Source organism: Oncorhynchus keta, chromosome 1 (genome assembly GCF_023373465.1).
Source record: "Oncorhynchus keta strain PuntledgeMale-10-30-2019 chromosome 1, Oket_V2, whole genome shotgun sequence".
Classification (NCBI taxonomy): domain Eukaryota; kingdom Metazoa; phylum Chordata; class Actinopteri; order Salmoniformes; family Salmonidae; genus Oncorhynchus; species Oncorhynchus keta.
This window is the reverse complement of record NC_068421.1, coordinates 64,797,231-64,817,809: the sequence shown is the minus strand read 5'-3', so window position 1 is coordinate 64,817,809 and position 20,579 is coordinate 64,797,231. Positions and strand designations below refer to the sequence as shown.

The window sequence follows — 20,579 nt, the reverse complement described above, 5'->3', positions numbered from 1 at the left end:
CAGCCAGAGATATGCACTCGATGCAATCATGATTGAGAGTCCGTCTAACATGGATGGGTGCTTTCCACGATGATGACATGGACAGTAAAGAGAAGGTCTTTAAAAAGCCACCCCATGATCAGTCATGCAAATGTGTGAACATTCAGGCATAGGGGAGAGGGAGTGAGTTGAGCCAAAGGGGTAAGTTGAGCCACCCTTGTTTCTAGGAAACCATACACAAAATCTATAATTTGACCGGATATTTAGGAAGAGATCATAATGTTTTGTAGTCTGTGAAGGAATAAACCACATGGAGAAAGTGGTAAGCAAGTTAGGTTAAAAGAAAATCACTAAGTCAAATTAATTTGTGTTAGAGGTTTCATGATACTTGTATCTAAACCAAAGTAGATCATTTTAAGATGGTTCTATACATCAGTTGGGGCCTCTATAAGCTTCAATATGAGCTGCTAAACCTAGCATGAAAGTGCATCCTTGTACCTGTGTGGGCTAATATAAACTCAGCAAAAAAAGAAATGTCCTCTCACTGCCAACTGCGTTTCTTTTCAGCAAATTTAACATGTGTAAATATTTGTATGAACGTAAGATTTAACAACTGAGACATAAACTGAACAAGTTCCACAGACATGTGACTAACAGAAATGGAATAATGTAGTTACCCTGATGGAGGGATTAACTATGTCCATCGTATCACCAGGCTCCTCAGGAGTAATTATACCAGAGCTATTTTTAAACTCAGGTTAAGAGTTGATTTCCTCATTGGACAGCTATGTGAACCAGGGCCTGCTGTAATTCTTCAACATCGTAAAGTGGTTCCTCGGTGCTGTTGAAAAGCCACGAGATGCCAAGAAAATCTACTTCAGTTGCAGTGGAGGCTGCTGAGGGGAGAACAGCTTATAATAATAGCTGGAACGGAGCGAATGGAATGGCATCAAACACATGTGGTTGATGTATTCGATACCATTCCACTGATTCCACTCAAGCCATTACCATGAGCCCGTCCTCCCCAATTAAGATGCCACCATCCTCCTGTGTTCAGTTGGCGTCAAGTTCCCCATACCGCTATAAAACATCCTTAATTCAACTGGGCTAAGTGTTGAGGGGAGGGAGAGAAGGAGCTCTGTGAGTGTGAATGGAGGTTGAAGGTCTTTGGGAGTATTATGTAATGAATTGAAAAAAGGAAAGACAGAAGCAAAGACAAACAGCTCCTGGAAAGATACTTTTCCCAGGCTGCTGTCTGGGTATGGAGTGTCTGGTCACTGTAATTCTGTGGCTTAAGGGTGTTGGCTGGGTCTACAGACTGTTGACAACATGGAGAGAGTATGCCTGCCCTGCCTCGGGTCATCCTTCAGTACAATGCCAGTGCCCTCAGTGGTTATTTCAGGCTGTGCTCCTCTGCTTGGGCCTGGGATTGTAAGTCTCTATATATACATGACATGTATAAATACCCAATGGGTGGAGATGGAAGGATGAGAACTTTTCCATACTGGGCAAAACGTTCACTGCTTTATGAGTTATAGCTACTTCATTTTTTATTTCAGTGAGATTTTTTAGGATTTACATTACATCATTGACATAGTGACCATAGGCTATGTTAGCTTCCTTTTCTGTGGTATTGCAGGGCAATGTTGTGCTGTGGTATTGCAGGGCCATGTGGTGCTGTGGTATTGCAGGGCCATGTTGTGCTGTGGTATTGCAGGGCCATTTGGTGCTGTGGTATTGCAGGGCCATGTGGTGCTGTGGTATTGCAGGGCCATGTGGTGCTGTGGTATTGCAGGGCCATGTGGTGCTGTGGTATTGCAGGGCCATGTGGTGCTGTGGTATTGCAGGGCCATGTGGTGCTGTGGTATTGCAGGGCCATGTGGTGCTGTGGTATTGCAGGGCCATGTGGTGCTGTGGTATTGCAGGGCCATGTGGTGCTGTGGTATTTCAGGGCCATGTGGTGCTGTGGTATTGCAGGGCCATGTGGTGCTGTGGTATTGCAGGGCCATGTGGTGCTGTGATATTGCAGGGCCATGTGGTGCTGTGGTATTGCAGGGCCATGTGGTGCTGTGGTATTGCAGGGCCATGTGGTGCTGTGGTATTGCAGGGCCATGTGGTGCTGTGGTATTTCAGGGCCATGTGGTGCTGTGGTCAGGGCCATGTGGTGCTGTGGTATTGCTGGGCCATGTGGTGCTGTGCTATTGCACGGCCATGTGGTGCTGTGGTATTTCAGGGCCATGTTGTGCTGTGGTATTGCAGGGCCATGTGGTGCTGTGTGGTGCTTGGTATTTCAGGGCCATGTTGTGCTGTGGTATTGCAGGGCCATGTGGTGCTGTGGTATTTCAGGGCCATGTGGTGCTGTGGTATTGCAGGGCCATTTGGTGCTGTGGTATTGCAGGGCCATGTGGTGCTGTGGTATTGCAGGGCCATGTGGTGCTGTGGTATTGCAGGGCCATGTGGTGCTGTGGTATTGCAGGGCCATGTGGTGCTGTGGTATTGCAGGGCCATGTGGTGCTGTGGTATTTCAGGGCCATGTTGTGCTATTGCAGGGCCATGTGGTGCTGTGGTATTTCAGGGCCATGTGGTGCTGTGGTATTGCAGGGCCATGTGGTGCTGTGGTATTGCAGGGCCATGTGGTGCTGTGGTATTGCAGGGCCATGTGGTGCTGTGGTATTGCAGGGCCATGTGGTGCTGTGGTATTTCAGGGCCATGTGGTGCTGTGGTATTGCAGGGCCATGTGGTGCTGTGGTATTGCAGGGCCATGTGGTGCTGTGGTATTTCAGGGCCATGTTGTGCTGTGGTATTGCAGGGCCATGTGGTGCTGTGGTATTTCAGGGCCATGTGGTGCTGTGGTATTGCAGGGCCATGTGGTGCTGTGGTATTGCAGGGCCATGTGGTGCTGTGGTATTTCAGGGCCATGTGGTGCTGTGGTATTGCAGGGCCATGTGGTGCTGTGGTATTTCAGGGCCATGTGGTGCTGTGGTATTTCAGGGCCATGTTGTGCTGTGGTATTTCAGGGCCATGTTGTGCTGTGGTATTCTATGTAATATTGCATTGCACACTATTCAGGCCTGTCCAGATGAAAGATATTTGAAGCAGTAGACTGACTGTTTTTTTTAGGCGGTCAATGTCTTATTATACTCTTCATCATTTAGTTCAACGACTGACCTGTTGTATCATCTGGGGGTACATGCCAAAGCATGCCAGCGTCTTTATCACAACAATAAATAAATGTTAGAGTTTACTTGGCTGGCCATAAATGGATGTTGCATTTTACTTTATAGGTTGGTTATGTAGGTTTCTTCTAACCCATTGCTGTATGTTTACATTTTTTTTTAAAGTCTGTCAGATTTCCAGTCATTCGAATTAATTGAATACCCCTTGAACTTCAAGAATAGGAAATATGGAAATGTAGATTCGCCAAATTGTTTTACCTGAGCATAACACACAAATGAAGTACTTACTACACTGTTGTGTATTTTGTTGTCATGGAAGACTGATTGTTTTTCAATTCGAAGCAATTAACCCAATGTTGCTCACATGGAATGGCGTGCTTTGAGCACTACCGAAAAGTGTCATTTGCTTTCAACTGTTTAAGTCTATCAAAAGTGTGTGAGTTTGAGCATGTGTCTGCTAGGCCTATGGACATAAAAAAAGATTGATAGGCAGCTTAAACTTCTTCAATTCCACCATTGTTGGTTTAAAATATACATATACATTCGTGAACAGCCATCCACAACAACTACAATATGTAAGCCGCAAATACCTAAATGAGAGAGCAGTAGTGTGATTCACATCAATGTGCTATGTAGATATCAATAGTAATATCACCCCGTAGGCTAGACTACCGCTGTCGTCCTTGCCTCTAGGCATTTATTCCAGTTGGATAATCTTTGGATACCGACATTAGTCACACCATTGGAAGACATAGCCTGGTCTGTAGCCTACAAAAGCCCATTTATGCTCTTTTCCCGCAATCCATCAAAAGCATATTGTGTGTCATCGTAGTGGTCAGTGACTTCTAATCAGACTCACTCAGGCGAAGCAAACTTAAATTTGCGCCTTTTTTGAATGCTGATTTGAATGTCATTGAGAAAACAGAAAGGTGTCAACTATTTTTTTCCGCAACCATCCTTTATGAATTTAAAAGTAATCCTAGAAGTAATCATCTAGTTTTTCTAAAGTATCTGTAATTTGATTACAATCTTTTTGTTGGTAACGTAACAGATTACGTAACAGAGTTTTTTTGTAATCCATACATACATGTAATCTGTTACTCCCAAACCCTGCCCATGCTATTGAGGGTGGCACAGTTGCTGTACCAAACTGTAATGCAGCCCAACAGAATGGTTGCTCTCAATGGTGCATCCATAGACATTTGCGAGGCCCCGTCGTTGTGGATGGGGTGGTGCTCCCTCTTCTGTCTCCTGCAGTCCACGATCAGCTCCTTAGTTGTTTTTTTACGCTGAAAGCGCGGTTATTTCCTTGCACCACTCCGCCACAGCTCTAACCTCCTCCTTGTAGGATGTCTCATCATTGTCAGGCCTACTACCACTGTCGTGTCGTCAGCAAACTTGATGACTGAGTTATAGTCTTGCGTATCCATGCAGTCATGGGTGAACAGGGAGTACAGGAGGGGCTGAGCACAGGGGAGTACAGGGGGGCCCCCATGTTGAGGATCAGAGTGGCGGAGGTGTTGCTGCCTACCCTCTCCAACTGGGGACGGCCCGTCAGGAAGTCTAGGACCCAGTTGCACAGAGTTCAGACCCAGGACCCTGAATTTAGTGACGAGCTAGGTGGTCACTATGGTGTTGAAAGCAGAACTGTAGTCGATGAACAGCATTCTCACATAGGTTTTCCTCTTGTCCAGGTGTACAGTGCCCCAACAGATCCACCGATGACGCAATCGCCAATGCTAAGAGTGTGCAAAGCTGTCATCAAGGCAAAGGGTGGCTACTTTGAAGAATATCAAATATATATATTTTTTGTTTGTTTTTTGGTTACTACATGATTCCATATGTGTTATTTCATAGTTTTAGTGTCTTCTATATTATTCTACAATGTAGAAAATATAAAAAAATAAAGAAAACCCTTGAGTGAGTAGGTGTGTCCAAACTTTTGACTGGTACTGTAAATATATTTTTTTACCCATATTTATCCCCTTTTATTTGGGCGATAAACGTTTTTTTTTTTTTATTAAGTTTTCCCCGTACCACCTTTCGATGATGCGGTCATATTATTGTAGTGTGTAGCCCAAACTGTTCGGACACTAGAGACAGAAGTTGTCAGATCGGCAGTACCGACTTCATACGAGTCCCGTGATGCTTGCAAAACGGAGAACGTCATCATGTTCGTGAGAGTCTCATCTTTCCATAGAGGGATCATATTAGTTTGTTGCCCAAATGGTTCGTACACTACAGAAGTTTTTAAAGAGAAGACAGATTTTAGGGGTGTCTGACAAACATCGCTGTAGCTCTGCCTCCTTCCAACGCAGAGGCGGAAAGCGGATGCAGTGGATGGAGACACAGTCCATTTAAAAAAATATATCTCTAGCTTAAACAGACATATTTTGATGGGGATTTTATTGTGCTAATTACATTTAGACTCTTGTTATGTAACATCCCCCTGGAGATCGTGTAAAACTCTTCACACTGCTGTGATGAGGCTAAGCTTGTTTCACCCACTATGGATAACTCTATCATTAGTTTTGACTTCTAGGCTTATAGCTTTCGAGGATATAGAATATCTGACTCTGGCTCAGCTTGAATGTGTTTGTGAGATGCCAGCTCTCTCGATCCTCAGCTTCCCCAGGGCTAGTGGGCCGTTTCTTGGGGAGCGTTGGGCCGTGCAGGAATCACACATGGCTGACAGGCTGTTGACAGCCCCCCTCGCCCAGGGTATGTTTGTGTGTGTCTGTGCAAGCATGTGTGCACTTCCACAGTAAAGCAGAGTGAGAGAGACAGCCTGCCAGCAAAGGATGCAGTGTAAGAAGAATATTCACTACTATTGTCATGACATTTACAAGACTTTTCCTTGCATACATTTCCCACCAATCTAAGTTTAGCATGCAGGCTATGCATATGGATAGGCTTATGCTTCAATATGAGGCTCTCTCGTCTTCTCTCGTGGAGAGTCTCAGGCACAGACACCCATAGCCTCACTAGAGGAAGTTTAACCCTAGACTATCTTTTCAATCGTCTTTGAAACATATAAAACCTATTTTAATCTGATGAGCAGCAGGTCCACTGTCTCTCCAATGGAACAGACAGACTAAATATATATATATATACAGATATAAAACAGTAGCAGCAGCCCACAGCTGACAGTAATTCAGTCCACTTAATTAGCTCTCTGCTCGGTCGTTCCACCTCAAAAAGCACAAGAAAGAGGTTTTCAACACCCACCATCTCAGATTGTTCTAGAATTGTTGATGTTGTTAGAAACAGATAAGATTACCATTCCTGTTAAAATTAGATTTCAACCAAATAATCTTATCAGAACCTGGTGGATGTAGGATGAGACATAAACCTAACAATTTCACTGAATAATTCCTCTGAATAGGGAAAGTAAAACATCATCAAATTCACTGAGAATACATTACATAGGATGAAGAAATAATACTCTGAGCCGCAGCTCCATACTACTCGTCTTACATAGGGAACTGATACTGTTTACTCTTGTTAGGGTGGAATTAGCGTGTGGGGTCTGTGGGTGGCTTTTGACCATTTCTTTGGATTCTTCATCTCTTACTCATTGTTAGAAACACGTTTGGTCCAAATCAGATGTTCGGTACTATATGTATTGAATATTATATGAATCCTATAAATGGCAAATTTGGGTGCAATGAATTAGCAAACTTTCTCAGAGATCAAATGATACTTCAACAGAATAATGTTGCAGGAATGCTTTTCTGATCTGTTTCAAACTACAGAAATGATTTCATAGCAATCTGAGATGGTGGGTGTCATGGCTTGCTGATTTGACATGGAACGACACTGCTAAAATAAATAGCTCCATACTACCTCAAGCTTGAGTTTCCAATGCTTACCCCCTCCACCCGCAAAAATAAAACACCATTTCCTGGAGCCTTACTTTTTTTATTTGGCATATAATTGTCGGCCATAACAGAAAACTCAAATTTACTGTCCTTCCGGATGTTCTCTCTGGGGTCAAAGGTGAACGAATTTAGCCGTGGGTTAAACAGTGGAAACAAATAGCCTGTTAAGCTCGGCACAATACCGCGTCACTGCTTCTGGAAGGGGTCAGATAGGCAAAACACTGTGCATTCTGAACATTCCTAACAATTAGCCAATGTCAAGAAGGCCTCATGCTATTTTAGAAGGGGACAAATGGGTATATGATACTATATGTTCCTGTCCTGTCCCAGTCCCTTAAAGGGAAAAATACAGCTGTGAAGAGTTTCTGTCCCGAAGGCCATTGTCATATTACATCATTGTTGTTGATCAATGTTAATCTGTATTGTCAACATTCCCAGAAAGATCATTGTTGTAGTGTGCAGGGACAAAGATGTCACTAGGCAAGTAAGGTTAATGCAGAGGTTGTACACAAACAACAATTTATTAGAAAACCAAGTATAATATTGGTCACTGGAGAAAGGTATTGAGTTGATGTAACACAATAATCCTACTGGTCATCGCTCACCCTTAGGGTCAATGCTGAATAGCCAATCAACTCCCTCCTCATCTCTTTATGAACCAGGTCTTGGCAGCCCCTAGTAATCCTCAGATTGTGTTTTGGAAAGTTGCAGGTTTGTTGCCAACATCTAAAATAACACAATGGCTACAGTAATTTCCTCCAGAGTCTAATCCTGCCTGCCATCTCCAGGGGGTTTGTTTAAAGAGCTACACAATTATAAAACATTATGGAGTGTGTTGTTCTGGCTGGGTCTACTGGATCTCTAGTTAATGAAGTAGAAAACTGAAGCTCGGTTTAATCCCACGAGTGGCGCCACAGGAGGGAAATTTCAGTATTACTCTGATCATTTATCGACATAGATACTGGTATATTGCGGGCAGACAGAGGTTGCACAACAACAGACCAATCCCGTTTGTAATGTGTTTACAAAACTCAATGCAGGATATGCAGCTAGCCTAGTGGTTGGAGCGTTGGACTAGTAACCGAAAGGTTGCCAGATTGAATCCCCGAGCTGACAAGGTAAAAATCTGTTGTTCTGCCCCTGAACAAGGCAGTTAAACCACTGTTCCTAGGCCGTCATTGAAAATAACTGACTTGCCTAGTTAAATAAAGGTAAAAAAAAAGAATGTGTAGGTGAAGTCTATTGATTGTGAAGGAGGATAGGTTTTGTAAATCATAGTGTGTCACAACAGCCCGGCATACTGGACTCTGTCAAATAAAATAAAATAAAAGTTTATTGGTTGTATACACACTGCACTCTATATGAGTGAGTGTGTCACAGCAGTCAGGTGAGGGAGGTAGAGGTAGGTGTGTTGTGTTGTGTTGTGTTCCGCCCTGAGGCCTCTCGCTGGGGCGGGGCAGAGGGGCGTGGCAACGAGACCAGGATATGACACAGCAGTCAAAGCAGAGGCAGGTAGAGCCCTCGCCAATTGCAGCCTTCGGCATGGTGTGGCTCTGGGAAATTACAGCCCAGAACACAAAGAGGGGAGGAGAGCCATGTATGACACATTGCTTACACAGAGTGAAGGAGAGGGAGAGAGAAAAAGAAAGAGAAAGAGAACGTGTGAGCGGTAGATACAGGGAGAGTTACATTTAAACGGTTTACTACACAGACAGGAGCAGACAGCCAGTGCAGTGCGCATCCATGTCTGTGAGAATCCCAGTACTGAAAGAAGCGGTTGTTCCTGTCTATGTGCAGTTCTCCAGGGACAAGTACATAATGGAGGGCCCGCCGGAGAAACTACGCAAAGAGTTGGAGGAAGAGCTGAAAATGGCCAGTGAGGAGCCATGCAGCCACGCCTGGTACCATGGAGCCATTCCCAGACAGGTAACACACACACAGACTCATACAAAAAGAAATCAATTCAAATTTTCTGTCACGTTTCGTAACAAACAGATGTAAATTGACAGTGAAATGCTTACTTACGAGCCCTTCCCAACAATGCAGAGAGAAAGAAAATAGAGAAATAACAGAAAAGTAATAATAAATACACAATAAGTAACTTGAATATATAATGTACACAGGGTCAATGTGCAGGGGTACGAGGCAGTACATCTACCTCAATATAATAAAGTGACTAGGCAACAGAATAGATAATAAACAGTAACAGCAGCATATGTGATGAGTCAAAAAAGTTAGTGCAAAAAGTGTCAATGCAGATAGTCTGGGTAGATATTTGGTTAACTATTTAACGAACCACTTAGCAGTCTTATGGCTTGAGGGTAGAAGCTGTTCAGGGTCCTCTTGGTTCCAGACTTAGTGCATCGGTACTGCGTGCCATGCAGTAGCAGAGAGAACAATCTATGACTTGGGTGGCTGGAGCCTTTGACAATTTCTAAAGCTTTCCTTTGACACTGCCTGGTATAGAGGTCCTGGATGGCAGGGAGCTCGGCCCCAGTGATCTACTGGGCCGTATGCACTGCTCTCTTTAGCGCTTTGCGGTCAGATGCCGAGCAGTTGCCATACCAAGCAGTGATGCAGCCAGTGAAGATGCTCTCAATGGTGTAGCTGTAGAACTTTTTGAGGATCTGAGGGCCCATGCCAAGCCTTTTCAGCCTCCTGAGGGGAAGAGGCGTTGTCGTGCCCTCTTCACGACTGTGTTGGTGTGTTTGGACCATGATAGATCCTTAGTGATGTGGACACAGAGGAACTTGAAGCTCTCGACCCGCTCCACTACAGTCCAGTTGATGTGAATGGGGGCATTCTCGGCCCTTTATCTCAGCTTCTTTGTCTTGTTGACGATCAGCTTTTTTGTCTTGCTGACGTTGACGGAGAGGTTGTTGTCCGGGCACCACACTGCCAGGTCTCTGACCTTCTCCCTATAGGCTGTCTCACCACCGTCATCAGCAACTTAATGATGGTTGTTGAACAGGTAGTAAAGGAGGGGACTAGGCACACACCTCTTAATGGCCTCCGTGTTGAGGGACAGCATGGCGGATGTGGTATTGCCCACCCTCACCACCTGGGGGCGGCCCGTCAAGAAATCCAGGATTCACTTCCAGAAGGAGGGGTTCAGTCCCAGGGTCCTTAGCTTAGTGATGAGCTTTAGTCAATGAACAGTATTCTCACATAGATGTTCCTCTTGTCAAGGTGGGAGAGAGCAGTGTGGAGTAGAGAATAGAGATTGCGTCATCTGTGGATCTGTTGGGGCGGTATGCGAACTGGATTGGGCCCAGGGTGTCTGGGATGATGGTGTTGATGTGAGCTATGACCAGCCTTTCAAAGCATTCCATGACTACAGATGTGAGTGCTATGGGACAATAGTCATTTAGAAAGGTTACCTTGGTGTTCTTGGGCACAGGGATTACGGTGGTCTGCTTGAAACATGTACTGTAGGTATTACAGAAAGGGTCAGGGAGAGGTTGAAAATATCAGCTAAGACACTTGCCAGCTGGTCAGCGCATGCTCTGAGTACACATCCTGGTTATCCGTATGGCCCTGCGGCCTTGTTAATGTTAACCTGTTTAAAGATCTTACTCACGTCGGCTTTGGCGAGCGTGATCACACAGTCGTACAGAACATGCACGGTTCAGTGTTGAGTGCCTCGAAGCGAGCATAGAAGGCATTTAGCTTGTCTGGTAGGCTCGTGTCAACTTGGCAGCTCGCGGCTGGGTTTCCCTCTGTAATCCGTGATCACTTGCGTAGTATGATTCGATCATACTCCTATATTGATGCTTTGCCTGTTTGATGGCTTGTCGGAGGTCGCAGAGGGATTTCTTATAAGTGTGCCGCTTCTTGAAAGTGGCAGCTCTAGCCTTTAGCTCAGTGCGAATGTTGCCTGTAATCGGCATATGTACATATGGTCACATTGTGGGGGCGTCGTCGTAGTCATTGCACTTATTAATGAAGCCGGTGACTAATGTGGTAAAATCTTCAATGCCAGCAATCCCAGAACATATTCCAGTCTGTGAAAGTGAAACAGTCCTGTAGTTTAGCATCCACTTCATCGGACCACTTCCCTTTGAGCATGTCACTGGTACTTCTAATTTGAGTTTTTTCTTGTAAGCACGAATCAGGAGGATATACTTATGGTCAGATTTGCCGAATGGATGGTGAGGGAGAGCTTTGTATGCGTCTCTGTGTGTGGAGTAACGGTGATCTGGAACTTTTTTGCACAGGTGACATGCTGGTAGAAATTTGGTAAAACTGATTTCAGTTTCCCTACATTAAAATCACTGCTAGGAGTGCCGCCTCTGGATGACCATTTTCTTGTTTGCTTATGACCCTATTCAGCTCGTTGAGTGCGGTTTTAGTGCCAGCATAGGTTTGTGGTGGTAAATAGCCACACAAACATGCACACAAACACACACACACTCTCTGGAGGAACAACTCAGCTGCTGTTTAATGATTTATCATGAGCCTTATTTTAGCTTGGGTCAAAGGATTTTTGATAAGGTATTGTTTTTGCGGCCGGCGGCACACGCTGGCTCTTTGTGAAAGAGGATAATTCAATCAAGAGATGGAGCTGAGAGAAGGGAGAGGCTTACCGTGAAACATGACAAGCCCAATGAATGCATGCAGAGAGGGGAGGGGTTCCTGTGTTGCCAACAGCTACGACTGGGTATCCAGTTGCACACTTATTTCATTCAGGGCCCTGTCATTCCTGCTGCCTGTTGGTCACCCACCCACTCTATGGAGGAATCACAGCACTGCCTGTTGGTCACCCACCCACTCTGTGGAGGAATCACAGTACTGCCTGTTGGTCACCCACCCACTCTGTGGAGGAATCACAGCACGGCCTGTTGGTCACCCACCCACTCTGTGGAGGAATCACAGCACGGCCTGTTGGTCAACCACTCTGTAGAGGAATCACAGCACTGCCTGTTGGTCACCCACCCACTCTGTGGAGGAATCACAGTACTGCCTGTTGGTCACCCACCCACTCTGTGGAGGAATCACAGCACTGCCTGTTGGTCACCCACCCACTCTGTGGAGGAATCACAGTACTGCCTGTTGGTCACCCACCCACTCTGTGGAGGAATCACAGCACGGCCTGTTGGTCACCCACCCACTCTGTGGAGGAATCACAGCACGGCCTGTTGGTCACCCACTCTGTAGAGGAATCATAGCACTGCCTGTTGGTCACCCACCTACTCGGTAGAGGAATCACAGCACTGCCTGTTGGTCACCCACCCATTCTGTAGAGGAATCACAGCACGGCCTGTTGGTCACCCACTCTGTAGAGGAATCACAGCACTGCCTGTTGGTCACCCACCCACTCTGTAGAGGAATCACAGCACTGCCTGTTGGTCACCCACCCACTCAGGGGAGGAATCACAGCACGGCCTGTTGGTCACCCACTCTGTAGAGGAATCATAGCACTGCCTGTTGGTCACCCACCTACTCGGTAGAGGAATCACAGCACTGCCTGTTGGTCACCCACCCACTCAGGGGAGGAATCACAGCACGGCCTGTTGGTCACCCACTCTGTAGAGGAATCATAGCACTGCCTGTTGGTCACCCACCTACTCGGTAGAGGAATCACAGCACTGCCTGTTGGTCACCCACCCACTCTGTGGAGGAATCACAGCACTGCCTGTTGGTCACCCACCCACTCTGTAGAGGAATCACAGCACTGCCTGTTGGTCACCCACCCACTCTGTGGAGGAATCACAGCACTGCCTGTTGGTCACCCACCCACTCTGTGGAGGAATCACAGCACGGCCTGTTGGTCACCCACTCTGTAGAGGAATCACAGCACTGCCTGTTGGTCACCCACCCACTCTGTAGAGGAATCACAGAATTGCCTGTTGGTCACCCACCCACTCTGTGGAGGAATCACAGCACTGCCTGTTGGTCACCCACCCACTCTGTGGAGGAATCACAGTACTGCCTGTTGGTCACCCACCCACTCTGTGGAGGAATCACAGCACGGCCTGTTGGTCACCCACCCACTCTGTGGAGGAATCACAGCACGGCCTGTTGGTCACCCACTCTGTAGAGGAATCATAGCACTGCCTGTTGGTCACCCATCTACTCGGTAGAGGAATCACAGCACTGCCTATTGGTCACCCACCCACTCTGTGGAGGAATCACAGCACTGCCTGTTGGTCACCCACCCACTCTGTAGAGGAATCACAGCACTGCCTGTTGGTCACCCACCCACTCAGGGGAGGAATCACAGCACGGCCTGTTGGTCACCCACTCTGTAGAGGAATCATAGCACTGCCTGTTGGTCTCCCACCTACTCGGTAGAGGAATCACAGCACTGCCTGTTGGTCACCCACCCACTCAGGGGAGGAATCACAGCACGGCCTGTTGGTCACCCACTCTGTAGAGGAATCATAGCACTGCCTGTTGGTCACCCACCTACACAGCACTCGGGTCACCCACCCACTCTGAGGGAATCACAGCACTGCCTGTTGGTCACCCACCCACTCTGTGGAGGAATCACAGCACGGCCTGTTGGTCACCCACTCTGTAGAGGAATCATAGCACTGCCTGTTGGTCACCCACCTACTCGGTAGAGGAATCACAGCACTGCCTGTTGGTCACCCACCCACTCTGTGGAGGAATCACAGCACGGCCTGTTGGTCACCCACTCTGTAGAGGAATCACAGCACTGCTTGTTGGTCACCCACCCACTCTGTATAGGAATCACAGCACGGCCTGTTGGTCACCCACCCACTCTGTGGAGGAATCACAGCACTGCCTGTTGGTCACCCACCCACTCTATGGAGAAATCACAGCACTGCCTGTTGGTCACCCACCCACTCTGTAGAGGAATCACAGCACTGTCTGTTGGTCACCCACCCACTCTGTGGAGGAATCCCAGCACTGCCTGTTGGTCACCCACCCACTCTGTAGAGGAATCACAGCACTGCCTGTTGGTCACCCACCCACTCTGTGGAGGAATCACAGCACTGCCTGTTGGTCACCCACCCACTCTGTAGAGGAATCACAGCACTGCCTGTTGGTCACCCACCCACTCTGTGGAGGAATCACAGCACTGCCTGTTGGTCACCCACCCACTCTGTGGAGGAATCACAGCACTGCCTGTTGGTCACCCACCCACTCTGTAGAGGAATCACAGCACTGTCTGTTGGTCACCCACCCACTCTGTAGAGGAATCACAGCACTGCCTGTTGGTCACCCACCCACTCTGTGGAGGAATCACAGCACTGCCTGTTGGTCACCCACCCACTCTGTGGAGGAATCACAGCACTGCCTGTTGGTCACCCACCCACTCTGTAGAGGAATCACAGCACTGTCTGTTGGTCACCCACCCACTCTGTAGAGGAATCACAGCACTGTCTGTTGGTCACCCACCCACCCTGTGGAGGAATCACAGCACTGTCTGTTGGTCACCCGCCCACCCTGTAGAGGAATCACAGCACTGTCTGTTGGTCACCCACCCACTCTGTGGAGGAATCACAGCACTGTCTGTTGGTCACCCACCCACCCTGTAGAGGAATCACAGCAAATAAAATAAAATAACATTTGTCACATGCTTCGTAAACAACTGGTGTAGACTGACAGTGAAATGCACTGGTGCTCTGAAAACATGACAACCATGCAAAACCTTCCGCATACCCGCGCAGGGCAGGACAGCTGGGCAGACATAACCTTTTCCAAGCTCAATCAAACGTCTCTATAATGACATCCCAAATAATGCTTTGTTTGGTCACTCTGTGGACTACTGTGTGAATGGAGAGTCAGGGAGCTTAGACACTTTGTCTGGCAGTTCTTGTCATAAATATGTGGAAACTCCCTGAGTGTCGAGAGGTTTCCAGAAGGGAGCTTTCTTTTATGTGGACTGCAGAGTGAAAGCCACATGGCTGAGGGTGGGGACTTAGGAGGAGGCTATGACAGACTGTGACAGATCCCAGCACAGCAGGATCAGATCAGGGGGATGAGGAAGAACACTGATGACATCCTCACACCCAGGGCTCAGCTCAAATGAGTGCCTATGTACACAGAGCAGATTCATTCTCTGGCAGCTTGTCTGAAACTGGTTGAGCCAGATCAGAATCAGACAAATAAGGACAAGTCAACAACAGAGATAAGTATTTATCTTGTCAGGTCCGTTCTACAGCACTGGCTGTATTGAATCCATGGTGTGAGGCTGTCAGTTTGACGTGCTGTGGCTGAATGAGGCTTGACACCCGCTGCATGGTTAATTCAAATGGACTTAATTTCAACCTTGTGCTTTCATCATTATCTCACTAAGAGCTTGTCACTGAGAACTTGTCAGTGAGAACAGAGTGGCCCTGACACACACACACACTGCATCTGTGTGTGTACATACTGTAGTACTGAGAGCTCAGACCGCAGAGTTCTTTCCATGAACCTCAGCTTCAGTGAGGATGCTCAGTCTGTCTCTCAGCACACACGCAGGTCTTAAATCAGATGACATGACACCATTTATTAATGACATCTTATCTTATTGCCTTCTGCTGGTTCACTGATCTGGCACTGACCACGCCTCTATAATTCTCATCACGGGCTAGCTGCACACGGTACGTTACACACTGTCATGTTTACCCACAAGACTGTGCGTCTCTCAACAAGAACTAGTAAGACCAGCTCAGTCCACTCCCATTTTACCATTAGACAATACACATCAGCAGCTTCAGGTGATTGAGGAAGTTTCTCTCCATGCCAGTGCATCGAGGACAGTAAATTTCACAACAAAATTAATTCACAACAGATGTCTATTAGAAATATATAAACAACATTGCATGGCTAATGGATTTAACATGTATCTTAATATAAATTAGCAGTTTAATGAGGTATAAATCAAATGACTTTCAATGCGTCAGACTGGCTTTATAAACCCAAAGCATTGCCTTTGTGTGTAAAATAACAGATGGGACCCTGAATAACAAATTGAACTCTTTTGAGCTTGTCCTTGCAGTTGTGACAGGGTGGCATAAGACTGGTACACACACACACACACACACACACACACACACACACACACACACACACACACACACACACACACACACACACACACACACACACACACACAGTGCTCAGTTTTACGGCTCAGCCTGCACCTCCTCAGTAGGACAGAGACTTTATGTAAGAATACTGAAAAACAGCATTCATGCTGCCAAGTGATCCTAATCAGGTTTAATAAGCTCCTTCCTGGTGTCACTGCGGCCCCATTGTGAAGAGGGCTTTTAAAAAGTCTAATTAGAAACCCTTAACCTTCCAACTCATGATTATATAAACATAAATACTTAGTTCAATACTAAGCTAATTAAATAGTAAGGTAATTAAATGTTTGGAGGAATGACATAAGTGGTGGAGTGGAGTGTGGACAAATTTGTTTTGAAATTGTATTATTTAACAAAATATTATTCAGACATTTTCAAAATCCAAACAGGTGGCCTCCTGTGTGACGTGGCAGTCTGAGTCACTGCATCACCGTCACTACGGACCGGGTTCAACCGGCCGTGACCAGGAGTCCCATAGGGTGGCGCACAATTGGCCCAGCATCGCCCGGGTTAGAGGAGGGTTTGGCTGGGGGGCCTTTCCCTGGCTCATCGCGTTCTAGCGACTCCTGGTGGTGGGCAGGGCACCTGCAGGCTGACTTCGGTCATCAGTTGAACTGTGTTTCCTCTGACACGTTGGTGCAGCTGGCTTCCGGGTTAAGTGGGCGGGTGTTAAGAAGATGAATTAGGCGGGTCATGTTTGGGAGGATGCATGACTCGACCTTCGCCTCTCCAAAGCCCGTTGGATGATTATATGACTATAATGATGATATATGATATTATATGATTATAAAGCTCAAGAGTGTGGACCAATGTATGAGAGTTTCTACACAACACTGGGGGCTTGGACACTTGACCCTTCTGACTATGAGTTCCTGTTTGGCTTGGTGTGGCCTGGGCTCAGAGAGCATGCTGGGAGGTATCAGGATGTTACAGTACAGTAACAGTAGTCCTAGAGAAAACATTCAGTGAGCCAAGCAGGTTAATGAGGCCATTCAGTGAGGGACGAGAACACCTGTCGCCACAAATCCAACTGTGAGACAAGTGTGACAAAAGGAAAAGACAGTTCCAACTGTGTGATATTGAAAATACAGCCATTTGTATGAGCTATACAGTATGCCTGTGTGTATGTGTCTCTGTCTATATGTGCTCAACACGTGTCCTCTGGTGTCCAGGTGGCAGAGAACCTGATCCAGAGAGACGGGGACTTCCTGATCCGGGACTCTCTGTCCAGCCCTGGGAACTACGTACTGACCTGCCAGTGGAAGAACAGCCCGCAGCACTTCAAGATCAATAAGATGGTGGTGGCCATGAACGAGGCCTACTCTCGGGTGCAGTACCTGTTTGAGAAGGAGGGCTTCGACAGCGTGCCTGCCCTGGTGCGCTACTACGTGGGAAACAGGAAGCCAGTGACGGAGGTGGTGGGAGCCATCATCTTCCAGCCCATCAACAGGGCCTTGCCCCTGCGCTGCCTAGAGGAGAAATATGGGGTGGCCTGTGTCCGTGTGGAGACCGGTCTGACCTTGCCCGAGAGGAAGAGCCAGACCTCCAAACGCCTGAGCCTCAACATCATGAACGGACACACCCAGGACCAAAGCCTTGGACGGGGGAACCTGCTTAGGTTAGTAGGCTATCTAAGGAGGTTCAGGGTTGTCTGCTCTTGACATGGTGAATTGCCAGTGTGTTACAATGGTACAATGGAGATGCTTTCCTGCAGCTGATTTATTACGACATTAAAGTTCATTTTATTCTCCTCTGCACCCAGGAGCTTATATAGACACTGTACATTCCGTCATACAGGGGTCACTCCAAATGGAATTTGATCTGTATAATGTTCATGTATAGCCTGCCATGCAAACAACACATGTGCACTCCAAATTTGTCACACTAATGTGGGAGTCACAGAGATAAGTATACATCTACAATAAACCATTACTGAGGCAAAGTAAGTAAGGAGTGATGTTTAGCCTGGATGGAGAATACCAACCTCTGAGCACAATGCCAAGGCAAACCAGGATAAAAAATACCCCCTCAAATTACCCAGTACCATTTTACATAAACACTGCGTCAATGTATCAGGTTTCAGTAGGGGTTAGTGGTGTGGTGTGCCCAGTGGACGTGCCTCTGTTGGTAGCTAAAGGGCTCAGTCCTCTCTCTCTCTCTCTCTCTCTGTTTCTTTCTTTCTGTCCATCAGGAACAAAGACAAGTGTGGAAGCCAGCCGGCGTGTCTGAACCACGTTCAGGAGAGAAGGTTGCCTCTCAAAACCCACCAGTCAGAGAGCTTTCTTCCTCTAGGTAGGTACCTTCCCTCGCTCTCTCTCTCTCTCATATCCTGTTGTCAGAGGATTTACAGCCCCGACAAGCCTTCAAAACCTTGCTTTGTACCCTCAGCTCAGAAAGGACAATTGTGACATTAGCTAAGGATGGCGATAAATATATTTCTGAAAGGAATACAGAGCAGATAAAAGTTTAAATGGAAATGGATAGATGTGCTTGATGTCTGAGTCTTTGGACTAAAAGACAGCAGCCATCACAGCAGCTCCACAGCCACACAACACAGACATGGCTCTAGCTGTATGTACTAGGCTGCAGTGTGCAGGTTCAGGTAATGATGGTCCCCTCTCACTCCCCAGGCTCCAGGCCCCAGCCCCAGTCCCAGCTGATGGAGCATCAGCCTCGGTCCCAGTCTCCAGTGTTCAGGACGGGCAGTGAGCCGGCCCTCAGTCCCACTGTGCCAAGGAGGATGGCCTTTGAGACCCAGGCCGGAGAGGCCATCCGGGGCTCAGAAAGCCAGCTCTGCCCCAAGCCGCCCCCCAAGCCCAGCAAGGTGCCCGCCATGAGGATACCCCACTCCCCACACCTGCAACCCCTGGCCCCTCTGGCCAGCCCAGCCCCAGGTCCCCCTGTTCCCCCACTGAAGCCCAAGAAGCAGCATCTGACCCAGGCTCTCCAGTCTCCCCAGCTCCGCAGCCCGGAGTTGAACTACTTTGAGCTGAGCCCCTGCAGCCCAGCGGATTGGGACAGGCTCCAGGCTCCAGGCTTGGGCCCCCAGCCTAACAACAACAATATCAACAGCTACGTAGAGAGGCTGAGGACAGAGGAGAATGAGAAGAGCAGCCATGGCTCCAAACTGGACCGCAGCTCCTACCACCATGCCATCGAAGCCCTGGAGAATGGCAGCGAAGAGGAGGAGGTGGAACAAGAGAGGAAAGGAGAGCTGGATGAGATAGAGAAGACAGGGGAGGAGAAAGAGAGGAGCTTCCGGCGGCCGGTGTTGGAGACCGCGTCTAGGTTCCGGCCGGGGGAGTTTGAATCCAGGCTACTGCCTGCGGAGAACAAACCCCTGGAGATGAGTGTGCTGAAGAGAGCCAAAGAACTGCTCGTTCAGAAAGACCACCACATCATTGCCAAGCACATCCTCATGGCAGACTGCCAGGTACTGCACTGTCCCACTACACCATACCCAGATTACCCACAGGACATTCTCTACCGCACTAGGCCTACTGTATGTCTGAGCACTCAGGGCTGAATCCCAACTTGAGATCATAAAAGAAATGTCAGTGTACATCATTAATGAATATGAATGGGAGATTTTCAGGACAGTTTGTGTTTGCGTGATACATGTCTTATTCTTCAGCAGCATCTAATTTAGGGGCTGGACAGTCAGGCACACAGAGGGCATCAGAGACGACTGGCATTTCTTTCATTTCCTCTCGTTGGTATTTTGCATTTCACAGACAGTCAGGTGCCTTATGTCTGTCTGGGAGTGGTACACTGCACAAAGGGCCAAATGAAACCAGTAAATGTTATTTAGTTAGATGCACCAAAAATGCTCTGTAGCCAAACCCATGACTGGGTGTCTAGTCTTGAGGGAAACATCTTTATGTGTTGTTAAAAACAGCTATGGCACAACGTTATGCAAGGTGGCTGTGGAATTCAATAAAGATGTCTCTTGTTTAATTCAGTCAGAAGGAACTCATAATCAATGATAGGATTTCCCCAAACGTGACCATTCTAAAACACTTCCATCCTCCTATAGCTTAACTAAAAAATGGTTATGTACCTGACAGGTTGCTAGGGTACTTGGTGTCTCTGAGGAGGTGAAAGGTCAAATGGGTGTGTCCTCTGGTCTGGAGCTGGTGACCTTACCCCACGGCAGGCAGCTGCGTCAAGACCTGATGGAAAGGTAAACACACATACACACCCAAACCCACCTGACACACGCCTCAGGTGATAGGAACCCACATGTAGACACAAGGCACTCATGACTGAACTCTCCGTTGTGTAACTCAGGCACCACACCATGGCCATCGGGGTTGCCGTGGACATCCTGGGCTGCACAGGAAGTCTGGAGGAGCGAACCGCCACGCTGAACCGCATTATCATGGTGGCTCTAGAACTGAAGGACTCCATGGGGGACCTGTACGCCTTCTCCTCCATCATGAAAGCACTGGACATGCCTCAGGTACCCCACTCAATACAGCCAGACATGGTCCCCCAGC

General features: G+C 47.5%; 1 protein-coding gene across 2 annotated transcripts in view; it reads left to right on the top strand.

Annotated features, from left to right (window-relative positions):
* LOC118390950 (breast cancer anti-estrogen resistance protein 3-like) overlaps window positions 1–20,579 on the top strand; it is a 66,272-nt gene that overhangs the window by 43,435 nt on the left and 2,258 nt on the right. For both annotated transcript variants that reach the window (XM_035781824.2, XM_035781833.2), the window contains 6 exons: window positions 8,834–8,962; window positions 17,253–17,698; window positions 18,272–18,372; window positions 18,711–19,513; window positions 20,148–20,263; window positions 20,371–20,542. In XM_035781824.2, coding sequence (XP_035637717.1) covers window positions 8,834–8,962; window positions 17,253–17,698; window positions 18,272–18,372; window positions 18,711–19,513; window positions 20,148–20,263; window positions 20,371–20,542 — 1,767 coding nt within the window. The remainder of the gene's footprint in view (window positions 1–8,833; window positions 8,963–17,252; window positions 17,699–18,271; window positions 18,373–18,710; window positions 19,514–20,147; window positions 20,264–20,370; window positions 20,543–20,579) is intronic.